The sequence below is a fragment of the Camelus ferus genome, chromosome 33 (assembly GCF_009834535.1).
Source record: "Camelus ferus isolate YT-003-E chromosome 33, BCGSAC_Cfer_1.0, whole genome shotgun sequence".
Lineage (NCBI taxonomy): Eukaryota > Metazoa > Chordata > Mammalia > Artiodactyla > Camelidae > Camelus > Camelus ferus.
The window spans coordinates 11,499,816-11,520,104 of NC_045728.1; the positions used below are offsets into that span (position 1 = coordinate 11,499,816).

At 40.1% G+C, this 20,289-nt stretch overlaps 1 protein-coding gene across 4 annotated transcripts in view; it reads left to right on the plus strand.

The window, feature by feature from the left end:
* Positions 1–11,345, plus strand: part of DDX6 (DEAD-box helicase 6) — a 31,363-nt gene extending 20,018 nt beyond the window's left edge. For all 4 annotated transcript variants that reach the window (XM_032472674.1, XM_032472672.1, XM_032472671.1 and 1 more), the window contains exons 10-14: positions 874–990; positions 2,361–2,424; positions 5,271–5,372; positions 5,886–6,068; positions 7,040–11,345. In XM_032472674.1, the coding sequence (XP_032328565.1) occupies positions 874–990; positions 2,361–2,424; positions 5,271–5,372; positions 5,886–6,061 (459 nt within the window). In that variant the 3' untranslated portion in view covers positions 6,062–6,068; positions 7,040–11,345. The remainder of the gene's footprint in view (positions 1–873; positions 991–2,360; positions 2,425–5,270; positions 5,373–5,885; positions 6,069–7,039) is intronic.
* Positions 11,346–20,289: the final 8,944 nt, after the last annotated feature.

The window sequence follows — 20,289 nt, forward strand, 5'->3', positions numbered from 1 at the left end:
CTCATTATTTCAGTAATTTATAGTAGTTCTGTTGAAAGCAGATTGTTACAAATTCGCCTACTTGCCAAAATTTACTTGTCATGTAAGTCTGTACTCTCGAAATCATTTGCAGACATACATGAACAGTTTGAGACCTCATATATTTATTTCTCGCCTGAGTTCGAACAAGGTGATGCTGTCTTGTTTCAGCTGTCATACTATAAATGAATGTCTTTTCATAGTCTATTTAATGCCACATTTCCCACATTTTTGAGCTTTTCTTTGGTTGATTTCACTGTTTAAAGTGACCCATAGACATAGTGCTGAAGTGCTGTCCAGTGCTCCTAAGTACAAGACGACTGATTTGCCTTGCAGAGAAAATACATGTTGGATAAGCTTCATTAAAGGCATGAGTTACAGTGCTGTTGGCTATGAATAAATAAGGTGTCTTTAAACAGTAACACATACAAAACAAGATTATCTTGTTGATACATTGATGAAAAAGTTGAGTTCATCACAGGAATGTAACCCTGTATTTTCCCTAGGAGCAATTGTTCTATATTCACGAATTCATTGTTTACAGTGACTGTATAGAACATAACTACCTTAAATAATGAGAATTGGCTGTGTTTTACTCGCTAGCAATTATGTGGCCCTTATGAAAAATACTATTCTATAGTAAAACTTATTCCTGAATAAGAATTACTATCTGCCGCAACTACATAAATGAATAGTACTTAAATTTTTTATAGTTTTGCATCTCTCGTGTCATGAGATTCCAAGTCTTAGATGATGTTTTCAGTATTCATTTGCCAATTAGTAGTTTCAAGATTTGGTGAAGTTAATGAAGGTTTTTGTTTTTCTTCCTTACGTCTTTTCCCTCTCTGTGCTCAGCTTCAGATAAACCAGTCGATCATTTTCTGTAACTCCTCTCAGCGAGTTGAATTGCTAGCCAAGAAGATTTCTCAACTGGGTTATTCTTGCTTCTATATCCATGCTAAAATGAGGCAGGTGAGTGTAAAACCTGAACTTGCACAGATTTTTAAATATTTGTTTTAAGTATTTCTTGGATTTTATTTTGTTTTAATGCTCTTCCAACTGCCCTGAGTTTAAGAATATTCCTTAGCAGGTGAAAGACCCTTCATTTTAAACTCTCTGGAATTAGTTTTCTAACTATAAAATAGGGGATAATAGTACATATTTTTACCTCACATGTTTGTTAGGAAGATTGAGACTGTGTGTGAATGAATAGTTTATAAATTGCCAAGCATAATAGAAATGTGAGATTTTTATTCCCTCCACTCCCTGTAATCTTAGATTTGCACTAGTATTTAATACAATAACCACTAGCCACATGTGGCAATTTAAACGTGTTAAACAGTGTTTAAAATTTAGTTCTTCAGTCACACTAACCACAGTTTAGGTCTCACCTTACATGTAACCAGCAGCCACAATTTTGGAAAATGCAGATACAGAACATTTCCATCATTGCAGAAGGTTCTGATTTACATATGTACCTCCTTGGGTACATTTTTTTTTCTTTACTATTTGCTGTTGAAAAAAAAGGATGCAATCCCTGTATCTCAGAACTTTAACAGAAAATAAAGTCAAAACTGTAAGACAGCATTGTGTGTGTGTGCGTGCACATGTGCACGCGCTAACTACAACATTGTGAAATTTCATGACAAGAAAGCAGTTTCTGTAGTTTAAAAGGTTAAGAGCTAATTAATCAACTCACATTTGGTTTTCAAAGCAGCTTAATATCATGGATCAGATAGCATCACGTAAGCATCTAATATCAAAATTATCACAGGAGTGTTAGGTTGAAGGGTTGAAGAGACTGTTCCAGAATGGAAGAACATTGTATTGAAAATACAGACCAGTTTACCAAGATGCTGGATTTATTGCTTTTGCTAGAGTCATTGTGTTTGTATTACATTTTTGTCTTTTAATTGGAAAGTAGTTACTTTTAGCTTTTGTATACAGTAACTGAAAAGGTAAAATAGTAAATGTTTTGGCCAAGCCAGACTTAGCATCTCTTGTATGAAACATTTTAAAAGTAAGCATAACAAAAACATGGTGAAAATTGTCATTTAAAATCCACTTCAGCAAAAAAAAAGAAATACATTTTAAGAATTGAGATAAATGTTACCTATAGATATGGATAGGTGTGTATTAGTTGCTTATTAATTCCCATGGGAAACTAATTTATGGTAAATTTATTTCGCTTTTTGTTTTTAATTTGTATTGAATCGACTCCTCTTATTTATGTAAACAAATTTTGGGTATTAAGAACTGTTTGGATAGGAGAGAGAACAATGGAAATTTGGGGGCTTTTGTATGAGTTTTAAGCAAGATCAAATGTATCGTTTTCTTCCTAGGAACATCGAAATCGTGTGTTTCATGATTTCCGAAATGGCTTATGCCGCAATCTTGTTTGCACTGGTAGGTATTTTCTGTTTCCTTTACCCATTGTTTTTCTTCCTAGTTTTGCTTTCTCTGTCTTGTTTTTTCTGTCCTGTCAGGCAGTGGAGCCTGTGACATAGTCCAGCTCACCTCACTACCCTACATTTCTAGAACTTCTGAAGTTGAGAATTAGCTTAGTTAACTTCTGAAATTAGGTTCCATATCTGAAACTGCAGAAGACTTGTTTTGGCACTCATACCTCATCTCTGACTTTTAAACCAGTTCTGGGGATTGTGTGTTTTCTGAATAGTTGTAGCATATAGGAATGAATTATATGAAGAAACTATGTTTTGGAAGTTGTTTATTTTGGCCTTTTGGGGGTTTTGCCAGAAGTAGACTAGTTTATATTTTGGTATATTTCACTACACGAAAACAAACTAGGGAGGTAGATCAAACAAAGCAAATGGTTTCAGTAGCCTCCCGTCTCTGCACTGGGAATAGTCTTAGTGTTGGTATTAGATTAATAATTTAAACTAGGCTTTTGCATAGAGGCAAGAACCTGGATTTTTTTTTTTAATTTTTGAGCTATACATACAGATAAATACAGTAATCATTAGTATGTTATTTGATGAATATTTGCATGTGTATACACCTGTATAACCACCACACCACCCAGATCAAGACTTAGGATATTTCAGAATTTGGATTTTTAAAGATGCTGCTCTAGAAATAAACTCCAAATTCTTTTTAGCAGGATACTAAATTTGCTACTCTACAAAAATCAAAAAAAGGACTGACAAAATACCTTACATGCTTCCAGTTTACCTTGACTCTGCCTTACATCTGAAAGGACAGTTAATACAGCTATAAAATAGGGATGCCTTAAACTGAACTCTGAAGAAATATCTGTCGATGTTTATTAATTTGAACAATATTTATTGGTATTTGACAGTTACTTATTTACCCTTTGCCACGTCCTTAGCTAGGTGCTGCAAAAATACCTTACTCCCCAGTTTTATGCTATGTATATTTTACCTCAATTTAAATATATACACACTCACTCCCTGCTCTTGGGGCATCTATAATCTGGAAAGAGGAAATAGTGAAATGTTTAGCATAACAATTCAAGCAAATTCAGAATGTACGGTGGACCCTTAAACATGGGTTTGAACTACATGAGTCCACTTATACTTGGATTTCTTTTGCTAAACATGCTACAGAACTACATGATTTCTGCTGGTGGTTGAATCTGAGGATGCAGAACCAGGGATTGAGGGCCAACTATAAAGATACAACAGATTTTTAACTGAGGCCCTAGCCCGAGTTGTGCAAGATCGACTGTATAGGCAAACAGAAGGTGCCCTTTGCCATTAACCGTTTCCCTGTTTGAGAATAAAAAATACTTTTTTTCCTAGGAAAAGTTCTTTGTACTTAAAAGTACTCATAGATTGATATGAGTTACCACTGTGGTTACATGGTTTTATTTTTAAGCATTAGTTGCAGGGTTGCCCTCAGAAAGGTTTTGAAGTATCAATGTTTTGTCCTGTCTGATTTTTTCAGAATGGTGTGTTATATGTCATTAAATAAGTGTTGAATAACATTTATTTGTGAAATGTATAAATACATGCAAAATACCTCTCTTCAAGGAATAATTTGATAAGCAGAGATAAAAAGATAAACATTAAGAATCTAAGGTAGGGCCTGCAAACTTATTCTATAAAGTGCCAGATAGCAAGTATCTTAGACTTTACACGCCATGTGGTCGGTCTCTGTTACTCAACTCTGCCATTCTAGCTCAGTGGCAATATATAAACAAATCAGCATGGCCAAGTGGCAGTAAAACTTTATTTACAAAAACAGGCATTGGGCTGGATCTACAAAGGAGTAAAGGTAATTTGCAAGTGTGAGGTATGTATAATAAATAATCCTAAATTTTCTTAGGAGAGGAAAGTAACTAGCCTGGCTGACGTGATTCGAGAAGAGATGGATTTTTAATTTATAAGCTAGATAAGTTTCAGACTTGCAGAAGAAGGAATTTTAATTTGGGGGACTGGTATAAAAGTGATCCATAGAGGGCTAAGAAGATAGGTTTAAGGAAGGATAAGTGAGTAAGTTGATGAGTTTGTTGGAGAGGAAGGTTAGAGAAGTATGTTAGGACCAGCGTATAGAGAGGAGGACCTTGAATGTCAATTTTAAATTTTATCTGGAAGCAGTTTAAAATAATGAGTTACAAATTCAGAGCAGTATTTTTAGAAATACTTGTCTGACCATCGTGGATTATTTTAAAGTATGAAGCTGACAGAAGAGTGAAACCTAGCTACTAGCCTATCATAGTTGTTTCTACCTTATTTTTCAAGGCCTAACTTAGCATAATAATTGTGGGACTAGAAAAAGGTAAAAGGGATGGCATTGCATACATATTAGCTCACCTCAGACCTGTTATGAATCATTTAGCATAATGGGATGAATGAATTCTAAGCAAAGCATAATTACTGCTAGTGGATTACTTCTTTCTAAAGTATTCTGTTACACAACAAACTTAAAAAATAATTTACTCTGTTAATCTTGGATTAAATACTCAAAAATAGACTAAAGAAAATTATACTCCTGAGACTCACTTATAAATGTATAACGTATCAGTCATCCTAGATTTGCTGTTATCTTAGACCATTTTTGAAAGCTTTCTTAGAAGAATGTGAAAAAAGATAACTTATGAGCAGAAAGTTATTTATGGTAATGTGCATGAAAGGTAATGCCAGTGTTTTGCAGATACTTTTGAGTTAATGAAGTTGAATAAACTTAGGTTACATTAGAAATTTATGTTAAAGAGTATTATGGCACCAAATTAAAAGATATAATGGAATTTTTTTGTTTTTGTTTTTAAGATTTGTTTACCCGAGGTATTGATATACAAGCTGTGAATGTGGTAATAAACTTTGACTTCCCAAAGCTGGCAGAGACCTATCTCCATCGTATTGGAAGATCAGGTGAGGAAAAGGAAAGATACTCTATGTGGAAATTGTTTGAGAAGTGTAATCACTAAATTTTGTTTCTTTGTGAAGTAGAGTGTGATAGCAATTAGAACAGTGAACTAAAACTAGTTTAGTTGTTTGGTAAATAAGACTAATTCCTAATTCTTTCAGAACATCTATTAAGAAAAATTAAAATAACTGTACTGTATGCTTAATTTGAGATAAAATTCACAAATGAGAGCCTCACTTTTCTCATTAAGTGGTTCAGTCTACAACTGAAGTGTTCAGTGTGTATATTTTGACAACTTTTTACACAAATGAAAACCTGCTTTTCATTGGAAAAGGGTAAAATAGAAGTACGGCTGTGAAACCTGAAATTGTGTGAGGAAACCATAAGAGGTGGGGTTCATATACTCAGAATGGCACTGAACAAAAACATTAATCCTGTGTGGTTTTGCCACTCATAGACTTGTACTTGCACATTGGTTTTCATATTTAACTCTTTTATTAATTAAAAATGTTTGTTAGGTCGCTTTGGTCATCTTGGCTTAGCCATCAACTTGATCACATATGATGATCGCTTCAACCTGAAAAGTATTGAGGAGCAGCTGGGAACAGAAATCAAACCTATCCCAAGCAACATTGACAAAAGCCTGTATGTGGCAGAATACCACAGCGAGCCTGTAGAAGATGAGAAACCTTAACAAGCATGTGGGTATCCAGCAGAATAGCTAAGTGAATGTAATGTTGAAAGAAGGGAAAGAAATCAGGGTCCTCTTTTCCTGGGGGGAAATTTGATGTCCCACCATATATAATAGCAATAAAGGGTGAAACACCTCTTGGCATAAATGATAGTAAACAGGAAGCATTTTGGGTGGAGTTGTGGATTCTCTTATTTATACAAACGTTCTTGAATGTAGTCTTCCTGAGTAATGTAGTACGTGACAGTACTTAAGACAAATTCAGACTCCTAAAATAATGAAAGCAGAAACAAATCTTAGCGACTTTGAATATGAAAATATTTTTGCTCTTTGTCACCCAGTTATCTCTGTTAGCATTCACTCTTAATTTCTAATGGGTGCCTCTAATAAATCAGGTTAAATTACCTGTAATACCTTATTGTCAAATGTGTGATCAGGTTATGAGGATAACTGTCTTTGTTTTAAATGCCCATTCTTGTTTCTTGCACCCACTCTCATCTTTTGGTGACTATTGGGCTTTGGTAGAAGTGCTGAAAACACAGCTCAACATAGAGGAATGTAGGCTGTTTGGAGGGTTTTTCCTGAGGAAAATCTGATTTAATTTGAGAGATAATGGTTTCCAAATTAACAGTGAACATTTTACCTACTATTTTTAGATTTTTCAAATTACTCTCTTTATTTTAACCTTTTTTCCTAGTATAAATGTTATGCAAAACCCTCAGACAAACATAAAATGAGCTCTTGTTTGCTAGTACAAATTGTCATGGGTGACTACTGCCTATTACCAGAACTTTCTCTCAGGCTTTCACTCGGTCTCTGGGATGCCTAGCAGAAATTCCTTAATCCTTGAGTGGATTCTATATTAGGCAAAGGCTCAGTAGAAGCTCTTACAGAGAACATTTGGAATGGGGGTTGTGAACACCTAATGTATCTGTTCATATTACTTTGACAAAGTGAATTTTATGTTTCTTTTTTCTTTAGGCTTTGACAAACTACAGAAGGCTCGTTTGGATCTGTGACACATCGTTTTGGGGGGGATGCTCTTCTCTTGTGGGTTTTTCATCTTCTTTTATTTTGGAACTATGAAGACTTAAAAGAGCTCAGACATTTTTTCTTTTTTTAAGTGGTCAAGAGAAAAAAGCCGAAAAGAAGGAATTTACCTTTTTTGTTCCACTTGTTTGCACTGTGTGCTGACTGAACATTAGTTGCACTAACTGCTGGTTTTTTTTAAATGTTTTCTGGGGAAAGGGGACAAGGAAGGAGAAGGAAGAGAAGGGGAGAAACCCTAAAAAGAGAAGAATCTTGATGAACACAAGCTTGTCTGCGATTTCAAAATTTTTCAACAGCTGACTCTCGAGTGCATTTCAACTTCTCCCTGATTACTCATCCATTTTTTAAGCCTGAAGAGCTTATTACTTATTTGTGCGAAGTGCCTTATGCTATGAGACCATTCAGAATATCATCTTTTAGACACAACCCGAGGAATCAACAATAGTAATTCTTTTTTCTTTGTTTTCTTTTTAAAATTTTTGTCTTTTCATTTTGGTTTCAAGTTGAAGTCTCTCTCTTCCCTTTCTACCCAGTACTCAAGCCCAGGGCTGGAAAATGAAACGTATTAGTAATGTTAAACACCATTTTCTTTTTCTTTATGTGGAGGAGTTGATATGCAACTGCAGTTCATCCGCACTGTAAATATATGTATTTAAAAAAAAAAAACAATCCCAAGTAAAAATTTTTTCTGGGCTGAGTAGATGCAACATCATCGCTCCCAAAGGAAAGAGCAGTCTATCATTGCAGGAGCCATATGACAAGCCTTTGTGCTCTATAGCAGAACACTAAAGACTGATTCACAGACGCCTCCATGAGCAGTTATGGCACTTGATGTGTAGACATGTCAGAGCCTTGACCCTCTTTCCTCTGTGGCAAAGCGTGTCCCATAGAAAATTGGGTGTGTATACTTGTATAAACTTTGTAAATAAGTTTTTTCTGGGTTCATATATATATATACATATATATATTTTTTTTTTTTGGATGAAGGTTGCTGGGATTAAGGGGATTAGAGTGATTATGGGAGCAGCTAAAGATGAGAGGGGCTCAGTTTTCCGCAACACTAAATTCTAAAAAGTACTTTGGCCTCTTACTGTAGAAAGCAGACTTCTATGGGGACCCTGTGTTGGAAGAGGGCCCCAGAAGTCGGATTCACTGCTGCCACACTGTCTCAGTACCTTTGGAGGAGGCCTGCCAGAGAGAGCAAAGAAGCTTCAGAAACCTATAGTTCAAGATGTTATTTTTGAGACGTTCTCTCTGATACTGTTTCTTCCCCCCTTTTTAAAAAATTGAACTTTTCAAGCTCAGCAAAAGGGGACAAAGAACACTCTGCCTTGCAGTGTGGGAGTTCAGTTGAGTGGCAGTGTCTTTGAACAGTATATGTATAAAGCATGGATTTGCATTTCAGAATATTAGCCAGTACCAGCTTTGGTAACATTAGCAGCAGTTCTGGGGCTTGCTTTCTGTGGCTCACCTCCTGTACTGTGTGTGTTGCCCTCTGCCCACCTTGATACATAAACTTGCAGGATGGGCAACCCCTGAGAGCTGTTAATTTTCATGCTACAGAAAGCTGCTTGCCATCCTCTTGCTTTGTGACAAGAATTATCAGTCATTTTGCATTGTAAATTGCTGGCAAATGCTTTACAGTTAATAGTGTTGCTTTAAATTGTGCCCCTCCCAACATGCTTGATGTTTGGCCTGATGTCCAGGCAAAAGGAGTGAGATGAATCAAAACCAGTGAACTTTTTTTTTTTTAATGTTTTTAATTCCCTTTTAACCCAGTGTACTAGGTCAATCAGGAGGCATCTCGGGTTTAAAAAAAAGAAAAAAATTAAAAATTTTTTGATTTCTATATTCCATTGTTTTTCAAAACCCTAAAATATTACAAGATATCTCTTGCATAAACTTTCATGCTTAACTCATCTGGATAAAGAAATCACTTATTTGAAGATGCTTTTTTGACTCTGCCTAGTTCCAAGCAAAACTATTGGTGACTCACCCAAAATTTCTTGAGGATCAAAATCCTGCAGATGCCTCCTGATCAGACAGAACCCTAACTCCTTAAAAACTGTAGCAAGAGCTGCGCAGTACAAACCCCAAAAAGAGTAACTCATTTGTCTGGTATCCAAGCCACATGTGTCTTTCCAGCCAAGGTTGTTTACTAAATACAAGCCCTAATTAAGGAAGTAACTTTTTTCCAGGGAAGGGTGGGGGGAGGGAACTTAAAAGGCATCAACTTTTGACCAAAAAATCTTGCCCCTTGTACTGATGCAGCTCTCTTTCTCCCCCACCTCTGGCGAGATAAGAGGGATCATTCATTATAGAAGAAAAGCAAGAAACGCTCATAAATGCAGTTTTGTCTCGCTGGAGAGAGTGTGGGTGATTAAACAAACAGCGCAGTCTCCTTTGCCATCCTCAGACTGTGCTCTGCCTGGTGCCACATGCCTGTGGGTCCCTCTAAAAGCACAGACTTTGAAAGTATTACTAAAGTACAGCCTCTGATGAGGAGTGGCACTTAAAACTATCTGGGACACCACTATTGGACACAGTCTTTCCGAGGCAGCTGTCCAGTTTTGGTGCTTCACTCTTGAATAGGAATTGTTAAATGGAAAGATGCTCTAAGGACTAGGCCAAAGCCTAGTCTTTTTTTTTTTTTTTTTTTAATCCCCCTTACATAGGGAGTATAGTTACTATTGAAAGTTGTTTTTGTGTTTCTTCCAATATTGGGTATTTAAGTAATCGTAATATTTTTCCAGTGGTTCATTTGGATGAAAACTGTTTCCCCTGTCTTTAATACTTAAATTTCATCCAACTCATGGTTTAGTCAGTGGTTGTATAGTTGTGTAATAGGTTATAGACTGTTACACACCTTGCTGCCTCTGTCTCTTTCCTTATATTGCAAAGGAGAAACTTTCTTGCCTTTTACCTTAGGAATGGAATAAATGTATTCTAAGATGTAAGGGAAAGGGAAGCCTAAATATATCCCTAAATTATTTAAGTAGGTCCCAGCATCATAATATGGGGTTGGCTCCAAAGGCTGGGGGTGGGGGGAGGCGACTGGTTATCAGTATTTGTTTTCAGAATGAGATGGGAGCATCTTTCCTTTGCTGTGTGCTTTGTGTTTGATACCATCATGCTTGGGTTAGAACCAGACAACTCAGCACAAAGCCTTTGAGGGTAAATTGTTGGAATCAAACATCTCATTCTGATCTCTTGGTTTAATTTTTTCTTTTCTTTTCTTTTCTTTATTTTAAATAGGGGTGGGAGGGAGATTACTGTGCCCCAAAAGGGAGGGTATCTGCACTAAGGATTTAGAAACACTTTGGAAGCTCATAACCTCATCAGAAACTGCCTTTAGCCACACTCCTGACCTTACAGATGAGTAACAAAAAAATGAAGTAAGTTCTTGGGAATTAAGCCATGTTATTTTAATTTGCTACTTTTTCAACGTTCTATGTATCTTAAAAATTGTTACTGTGGAATCATTTTCTGGCAGAATACCTTTGTCAAGCAGAATTATTGACCTCATGAGAGCTGATGTCAGTCAACTTTTTGGTGAACTTAAGTGGACTTTGGTGAGCTTATAGTTCTACTTTATATCCTTAAAGATAGTTCTTTTAAAACTTCCAAAGAAAATTCACTCTCTCTATTCTGGTCTAAAAACTCATCTTTGAGGTAAAGAGTTATGTGTCCAAAGGTTGAAACAGTTCATGAGGTCAGAGGGAGCTAGCCTGGCACCTGGACTCTGCCCCTCCATAGCTGACAGATTCCAACAGAAGTGTATTTAAATTCTCCAGTAGACAATACTGGGCAGGGCAAGGGAGGGGGTAGGGTTGGGTTATTAAGATACAGGCTACTGTATTTTAACCAATGGTTGTGGGGGAGGGGTGCCTGGAGAAAACAAAGTCACTATTCCCTTTTTTGAAACAAAACTAAAACTTGAAAAAAAAATTTCAATAAGCAAAAAATGGGATAGAATTCTAATGTCCCTAGCCACAAGGGACCAGTTCCACTGAGAAGTGAACAGTGGGACTCAATTTTGAAAACATTTCGGGAAAGGGGAAATTGGCTTTCTGTTAATTGGCAAATGTTCCAGTGGGGCTCTGTTTTGGTTGGAATGTGTTATGTTGTATGTACACATATATGGACCAGAGTCTCTGCTGAGTTTATGACATTCAGAAAAGATGGTTGATAAAATCTTGATTTTTGTTTATCAATAAAAGCCCACTGGAACTCTAAATGTGTGTGTGGTATGTCTTTAACAGCAGGCTGTGCAGTTTAGGAATACTTGGATTTGAGATCATTTTTACTTAAGTAACTCAGATTGTGGTGAAGCAGTAAGATACTGCTCCTGTGCGCCCTGTTGAGTAAAATCTGAGAGCAACTTCATCCAGCCCTAGACGTTTTCCCACAACTTAGATTTTGCTTTCTCAGTTTTCTTATAGCCTGAACAGAGAATTAAGATAATCACTTGGAAATGGGAGAGATGTTGGTCCACAGTATGTCCAGGGGATTACCAGTAGTCATCACCTCCCAGAATTGTTCAGATGTTTCAAAAAGTTGAACCTGCCCACAAAAATTACTTACGAATTAACATAAATGGATTTTGTATGCTGAGAACTACAAATACTGATGAAAGAAGTCAAAAGACCTAAATTATTTGAGAAATTAAGATGCTTAAACTGAAAACAGCATCCTCACCCCTACTCCAAAAGGAATAGTTCAGGTTAACAAAATATTTGCAAGATTTTTATGCTGAAAGCTGTAAAAATATGCTGATGAAATCAGGCCTGGAAACGTGCCAAGTTAATGGATTGGGAAACTACTGTTAAGATGTCAGTTTCCTAGTTTCATCTATAAGTTCAATGTATTTCCAGTCAGTCCTAGGAAGCTTTTTGGGTAGATATCCACAAGCCAATTCTAAAATTCATATGGAAGGACAAACTGCTATAAAAAGAATAAAATTGCAGGGCACATTACCTGATTTTAAGACACTAAGCTACAGAAGTCAGTTATAAATTCAGTTCACTACAGTACACTGTATATGAAGTAGGGAGACATGCCATCAACCTTTTCATCTAAGGGAGCAAAGAATGGATGTGTGCAGTCTAAGGTCAGTTTTCCTTGAGGATGTGGGCAGTCTTACTGGTTCCTAGGTCATCAGGTACATTATTATTTTGTTAAATCTAATTACAGAGCACAGTGTACCAGGTATCACTTTGCCTGTGGATCTTTTCCCTCCTCAGTTTACTGTCTCTAGAGATTGACCTGTATGAACCACGTAAACATTTCTTCTGTCCTCTGGCTTTCTTTTGGATTTGCTCATCAGGGATTTCCCCTCAGGAAAGGGAAGCGAGTGAGGTCAGTGTTTGTATTCCTTTAATTCCCTTCCTGTAGGATGCCTATGGCTGCTTTGTCCTTCAGTTGGAGATTTCTGCAGTTGAGTCTGTGTCACTCTCTCCTCCCATTTTCTGGTAACCGTCCCCTCCTCTTGCTAGGTTTCCCCCACACCCGTGCCTTTGTAAATAGGCGTCATGTAAATAAACTTTCCTCAAATTTTCCTATTGTAAGTTTGCCATCTGTTTCTTGTTGGGACCCAGACAGAGTAATTGGTACCAGAAGTGCCCCCAGGAAACAGACTCTGAAAATGAGATTCTGGGATTGAGTTAGTTATATTCGCTGAGCCTCATCAGGATTGGTGGAGGGGATGGAACTTTGAGTAATTCATGGCATATGGTGGCATCACAAATCAGATTTTCAGGGGTAATACCATGGGATTAAGTACAGGTAAGCTGACACATAGGGAAATGGAGGGGCTGTGACAATCAGCAGCCATAGACCCCAACTGCATACATTAAAAAATTATGAACACGCAATAAACATACAGAGCAAGAACGCCTCCCCGGGAGTTTTGAAGATGAGCCCCTATCTTTAGTTAGCTCTGTCCTTTAGCTAGTTGGTTAGTGTCCCCAGGACTGAAATAAATGGCGGCCTTGTAAAGTTTTACTTGGTTTGTATACAAAGGAAAGCTCTAGATCTGATGAACTGAATTCTGACTTGAGTCAGTCTGTTGAACTTTGAAGTTTCCAGGCTCGAGACAGTTCACCGACACAAAGCTTTCCTCAAAAAGACTTGTGACTGTTTGCTAGGGTGACTGTATATTGGGGAAGAGGAAATAACTTTTGAGGACTACTGGGAACCCAAAATGCTACAGATCAGAGTAAAGAATGGCAGGTGATCCATGGAGTTTTGGCTTGGGTCCATCTCACAGTTGACCTAATGGATCCCTGAACTCAGATCCAGATCCAGATTTCATAGTGGGAATTGACATCCTCAGCAACTGGCAGAATCCCCATTAGTTCCCTGATCCATGGAATAAGGACTGTTACGATAGAGACAGTTCTAGTGGCTTCCACATAGACTTTCCTAACTACCAGAGTAGTAAGTCAAAACCAATACCACATTCCTGAAGTGACTGCAGAGATTAATGCCACCAACAAAGATATGAAAGATGTGAGAATGGTGGCTTCTACTATATCTTCCTTCAACACATGCATTTGGTTTGTGCAGGAGACAAATGGGTTATGGAGAATGACAGTGGATTATCATAAACTGAAGTGATAACGCTAGTTGCAACTGCTGTTCCAGGTGTGTGTGTTTGGTTTTTGTTGTTGTTGTTGTTGTTAGAGCGAATCAGCATATTCTCTGCCACCTGGTATGTAGTTTTTGATGTAGTGAATGCTTTTTTCCCTGTAGACCTGATGGTAAAGACTGTCTGAAACAGTTTGTTTTCAGCTGGCAGGACCAGCAATACAACTTCATTGTTCTACCTCTCTATCTGGTCTACAGAGACTGATCACCTGTGAATTCTACAGGATATCCTCATTCTGGCCCACTGCATTATAGACATAATAAGCAAGATAATGCATCTACCCTGGGTACTTTGGTAAAGCTCAGGCATGCCAGAGGATAGGAGACAAATTCCACAAAAACATCATGGACCTGCCTCCCCAGTGAAATCCTAGGAGTCCAGTAGGGTGGGCATGTTACACTGTCCCTTATGATCTCACTTATATGTGGAATCTAAAAAGCAAGCAAAATGGAAACAGACTCATAGATACAGAGAATAAACCGGTGGTTGCCAGAGGGGAAGGCAATGGGGGTGGGAAAGAAATAGGTGAAGGGAATTAAGAGATACAAAGCTCCACTTATAAAATAAATAAACCATGGGCTGGAATATACAGCATAAGGAATATGGTCAATAACATTGTACTAACACTGTATGGAACAGATGGTTACTAGACTTATTGTGGTGATCATTTCTTAATGTATGCAAATATCAAATCATCATGTAGTACACTTGAGACTGATATTGTAATTTTAAAAATTTAAATTTATAAAATAAAATAAAAAATAAAATCCTGGAAAATTCAAACTAACTTACAATGGCAAGAAACAGATCGGTGGTTGCCTACTGGGGGAGAGATGGGAAGGAGGGGAGGATTATAAATGTACCTGATGAAACTTCTGGGAGTGATAGATGTGTTCATTATCTTGATTGTGATGATGGTTTCACAGGTGTGTACACATGTTAAAATATTAAGTTACATACTCTAAATATGTGCAGTTTATTGTAGATCAATTATATCTCAGTAAAGCTCTTTGGGAAAAAAAAATAGAGCATGCAGAGAGAACCAGAATGCCTTAAGGGAAGCTTGGGAGGAGTCATGTGCAGACATAGGGCACATATAGCTGCAGACCAAGACCTGGGTCTGACTGTAAGGACGACAGAGCTGCAGCACCAGCTTGAACACTCAACCCTGCCAGGTCTCATGTTACAGGAGGACACTGGTGGGGAAGGAGTAGCACTCTGAGATGTGGGATGGGGCACTCAGGCATACATGAATCAGACCCCAAACCTTGAACTTTCTGCTTTCTCTAAGCATGGACTGTACACAATACCTTCCTTCCAAAGAGGACAATCTGGAAAGAAGGGAGAAAAAGAATCACCCGATGGCAGAGAAACCTGATCAACATGGCCTCAGCCAGGTGATCCGGGTCAAGATCAACAGTAAAAAGTCACGTTGATAGTATGCACCCTTGAGACACGATGAGAGAGGCATTTTACCTGTGATCTTCCTACCCCAAACCCACAACTCCAATATAACTATGAGGAAAACAGACACCCCAAATTGAGAGACATCCTAAAAATACCTGGGTAGGACTCTTCTAAAGTGTCATGGTCATCAAAATCAGGTCCAAGAAATTGTCACAGCCAAGAGGAGCCTAAGGAGACATGACAACTGAATGCAGTGTGGGATCCTGGAACAAAAATGGGCATAAGCAGAAAACTGAGGACATCTGGGTAAAGGATAAACTCTATTTTTTCTTTAAAGGATGGATTTTAGTTACTAATAATGAATCATATTGGCTCATTAATTGTGACAAATGTGCCATTAAATTTAACTTATTAATTATAAGGGAAATTGGGTGTCGGGTACATGAAAACTCTCTACTATATTTGCAAGCTTTTCTGTAAATCTAAAACTATTCTAAAAAGTTTTAACTTTTATTTAACATTTATTAAAACTCATGTCTCTCTTGGACTTAGGTTGGGGTGGGAACACTTTGATTCTAAGGTTATTGGACCAGGAAAATCTCTTCATATCTGAAATAAACAAACCTCTGAGCCTCCAATTCCCTTCAGTGCACCACCTACCACTTTCTCAACTGCCCCTCAATCCCATCTGCCAAGGAGTAAACTTCTCTGTCAAAAGCTAGTAAATGGTCATGTCTGCGATAGCTAATTGTCTCACAGGCTGACACTACTCTCTGTAGGCTCCACCTCTCTTAACCCCTAGGCTCATGAGACCCCAAGGTTACCCATTCAGACAGGCCAGGCCTAGCTATATATCAAAGAGTTACAAGATCTTGGTCATCTGTATTAGCAAGAACCTGGGGGGATTCACATGGGGGTGAACTCCAGCATTTTAGACTAAAGGAGATGGAATAGAAGGCTGATCAAGTCAAATTCAGTGACAGGGGTGTGGTCACCTCATGTTTTGGCTGAAGAGACTCAAGCCCCACTTGTCATTTGCTAAATTGCCTAATTAAAGCCTGGACTTACTGGTGGCCTACAGCAGTGGTTCTTGAGAACTTTCAAGTGTGGTCCCTGGACTGGCAGTAGCAGCAGCAGCCTGAAGTTGTTAGAACTGCATATCCTCAGACCCCAACCTCCTGAATCAAACTGTTGGGGAGGAGCCCAGCAATTTGTGTTTTACAAGCCCTTCAGGTGATTGAGAGAGTCACCTGCCTACAATCAATTTCAGGTCAAAATGCCAGGTCTTCCGGGCATGAGATCATCAGGAAAAGAATCCCAAAACTCCAAAAAATGAGTGTATTGGAATGGATCTGTTAGATGCAGGCTGCTCAGCCTCCCCTCTCTGTACTCTCTGGGTGGGCTAAAAGACACACCCTTCAATAAGGTATTAAGAAACGAATTGCTGAGGTGAGGACCAGCATCCTTAAAGAACCCTGTGATAGCCACTAGAAAGGACAGTGGGGTGGGCGTTGGAATTGAGTTCCCCAATATCGGTGGAAAGAGTGGAGACTCTGAGTGGCGAAGGCCAGGTGTTTAAACCTCAGGGACAAGGTAAGTACAATTACCATAGTGAGCCACAGAGCCTAAACAGTCATCGAGTGTTTTGAACCATGTGGATCTGTGGTCACAGGGTCTCCAAGATCCTGCAACCTTTCAAAGAGCTGCTGACACACACCTATGGCCTCAGGGGAGTTCCTCCTGACCAGGTAATGGAGGAGGACTGAACTGTGAAGGTCAGTTCCAAAAGGCCTGGTATTGACCCAAGTTGTTTTGTGCCCTTTACATGGCACTGACCCCTGTTCAAGGCGTGAAACAATGACTGAGTACAAAAAAATGTTGCCTGCCATTTAAGTCAACAATGAATGTTGCTCGCCCCCAAGCCATCAGCCTCTGCATCTGGCCTGATCATGTGCCCTAAAGGGAATTCAGGGTGGAGAAAAACGGGATACTGGCCCATTGGGCTGCACAAAGCAGGCCTGCTAGCCTGGTGGTTGCCCAGCTTCGAGACCAAAGAAAGAGCCTGGAGACACCAATGGTTTATTGGATGGGGGATCTTACAAGTCTGAAGCAAAAGGTCCTGTAGCAACACCCCACTGTGTAGTGTAGGGCAGGCAGGACATGGCAGCAATCTTTGCTACTTGGGGGAGAAGAAGGCTACCATTTGTAAGGGGAATTGACATAAGGTTGGCTCATCAGTTGCCAGGGAAACTAGTGGCTCGGGCAGGGGCAAGCATGCAGACAGGTACCAGTTCAGCCCTATCATTAAGAGGATCGGATGGTCATGAGTCAAGCAGGGACTGGTCAGGCAGGGGATGTACAAAGAGCAGGAGAACAGCCATCTTGACTGACCTGACCACACAGCCCACCCCAACATACCCTGCACAACCCTTACAGTCTGGGTCCGCCCCCCTTCCTCGACATCCCTGAGGTCATGTATGTAGAGGTACACTGCAACCAAATACCACAAATACAGTGCAGCCTCCAGCCGCCAAGGAGTATCGAGAATAAGCCAGACCCACCAATCAGACTCTTTTCGCAGCGAAGCCACTGTTGCCAGTCTGTGACCAGATTCCCTCCGCTCAGGCTAGGGATGAAATGTAAGATGTTTGACAGGCACAGTACAGGGAAGATCATGACCATTAAGCAAAATACAGGGAGTAATGGCATTCTGAGGTAATACCACCCCTACCTGTGGCTTTTGTCCTGGCCTGCAGCATTATACCATCTGTCCACCCTCAGCGCCCACAGCCAGGGCCACATACTGGAGAGGCGGTGTAAGGTGTAACAGCAGACCACAGGGATGCTATCATGATGCCTTTCTCCAGTGGGGGGCCTGGATTAATTACCTTGGCAGCCTTAGGTGGGGCCAGGTGAAGACAGGTGACATCTATAAATCCCTTTCTAATCCTATTCCCCACGGGGCGGCAAACCCAAACCTGCCGATCTCAGGGCCATTTTATAATACATCTCCTGGGGGCAGATCCCGTGGCTGGGTAACTTGCCATGCCCAGTTCACAGCCTGTTCCTGAGTTAACATCCCTAAAGCTTGTGTCTGTAATTGTTTAGGGGTGGTGGGGTGGGAGTATGTTTGTATTTTGTAGATAATCCAGGTCCTTGCATTTTGTCTGTATTCACCAGCCATCCCCATGTAGTCAGAGGAACCACAAGCCTGGGGCTACTTCTTTTAAACTGGAAAGAAACTCTCAGGTTAACAAGATCTCACCAATATAGTATCACTTGCAGATGATTGTGAGAGTCACCTGCCTGTAATCAATTTCAGGTCAAAGTGCTAGGTGTTCCCGGGCATGAGGTCATCAGGAAAGGAATCCTAAAGCTCCAGAAAATGAATGTGTTAGAATGGATCTAATACAATGGAAGACACGGGTGTCATACACGGTGGTCAGCTGCCACAGGGCCCTGTGTGCTGGTGGACGGCCACCTCGGGGTGCCGCCACAACTTTCCATTCCCTGTTCTCATTTCTCAGCATCTCAGCGCTCAAGGGAGTTTCCTTGGCCTCCTGGCTGGCTCACTAATCATTGGGCTGCACCCCGCAGGACTGCAAGCCTTGCCAGCCTCGAGACCAAAGAAAAGGCCGGGAGACAGAAACATCAGTGGTTTATTGGATAGGAGATCTTACCAGTCTGAAGCAAAAGGTCCTGGAGTCACACCTCACCGTGGCGGGAGGGCTGGTGGCCTGGTGGTTGGGTGGGCAGGTTATGGCAGAGATCTTCACTCCCTGGGGGAGAAGGAGGCTACCGTTTATAGGGGGAATTGATGTCAGGTTGGCTCATTAGTTACCAGGGAAACCAGCAGCTGGGGTAGGGAGCAAGCATGTACGTAGTTACCGATTAAGTCCTATAATTGAGAGGACTGGCTAGTCATGTGAGTGAAGGACCTGGTCAAGCAGAGGATGTACAGCGAGCAAGAGAACAGCCATCTTGAATGACCTGACCACACGTTGCCCTCAAAAGTTAGGATGCATATCTAAGGAATAATTTTAATGGGCCCAGACTCTTCATCTTCCCATACGTGGAAAAGTACTAAAATCAGTAACTTGAGATGCCTGATGTTTTGTAATTAGCCATAATCTTTTGACGTTTGAATACATGTTGTTTTTGTTTTCAGCAAACCTCTCCCCATATATCCTGGCTCCTCCCTTCTCTCTTTGGAGCAGCTCTTCAGTGGCATCTGAGAGGCTCTAGTTCTCAGTAAGGTCCCCAAATAAAACATAACTCACAACTTTTAGGTTGTGCATTTTCCTTCAGTTTGCATGACTAATAGTGTTGCTTTATAACCGTGGTTCTGATGAGTTTCAGGGAGGTTTGTAACAGCTTTCAGCCTTGTTTATTGATCACACCTGGTCTCGCTGAGCATCCTGGAAGATTCTGGCTTGGTGGGATGGTGGAATTGTCTACTGAGAGACAGCGTCCTGCAAGATTGGGATGCTATGCTACAAGTCACAGTATATGCCTTAAACTGGTGGCCAATATATGGGGCCATCTTCCCCACAGGCGAGATGCATGGGTCCAAGAACCAAGGGGTAGAGATGAGAATGGCCCCATTCACTATTATTCCTAATAACCCCCTAGAAAACCATTTGCTCCCTGCCTCCCCACCACCTTGAGACTGGTGAGCCTGGTACCCAGAGAAGAAAAGCTATTACCAGGGAACACAGTCATGATTCTGGATGAATTAGAAATGGAAACCACCTCAGCTCATTTGGGGCTCCACGTGCCACTGAACCAACAGGCAAAGGAAGCGGTCACAGTACTGGGTGGAGTGACTGACCCTGGTTACCAGGGTGAAATGGGCCAGCTGCTACTGAATGGGGGCAGGGAGGATGCAATCACGGGCATCGCTGAAGCACCCGTTCACTCAGTAGTCCTGCTCAATGAAAAATTGTGGCAAGCCCCAAAATAAGGCAACCAAGGGCTCAGAATCTGTGAGGATGAAGATTTGGGTCACCCCATCAGGTAAAGAACCCTATCCAGGAGGGTGCCGGCAAAGGCTAAGGAGAATAGAGAATGGAAGGAAGGTGTAAGAAGGCAGCAAAGATTACCTTGGCCTTGGGGCCACCTGGAG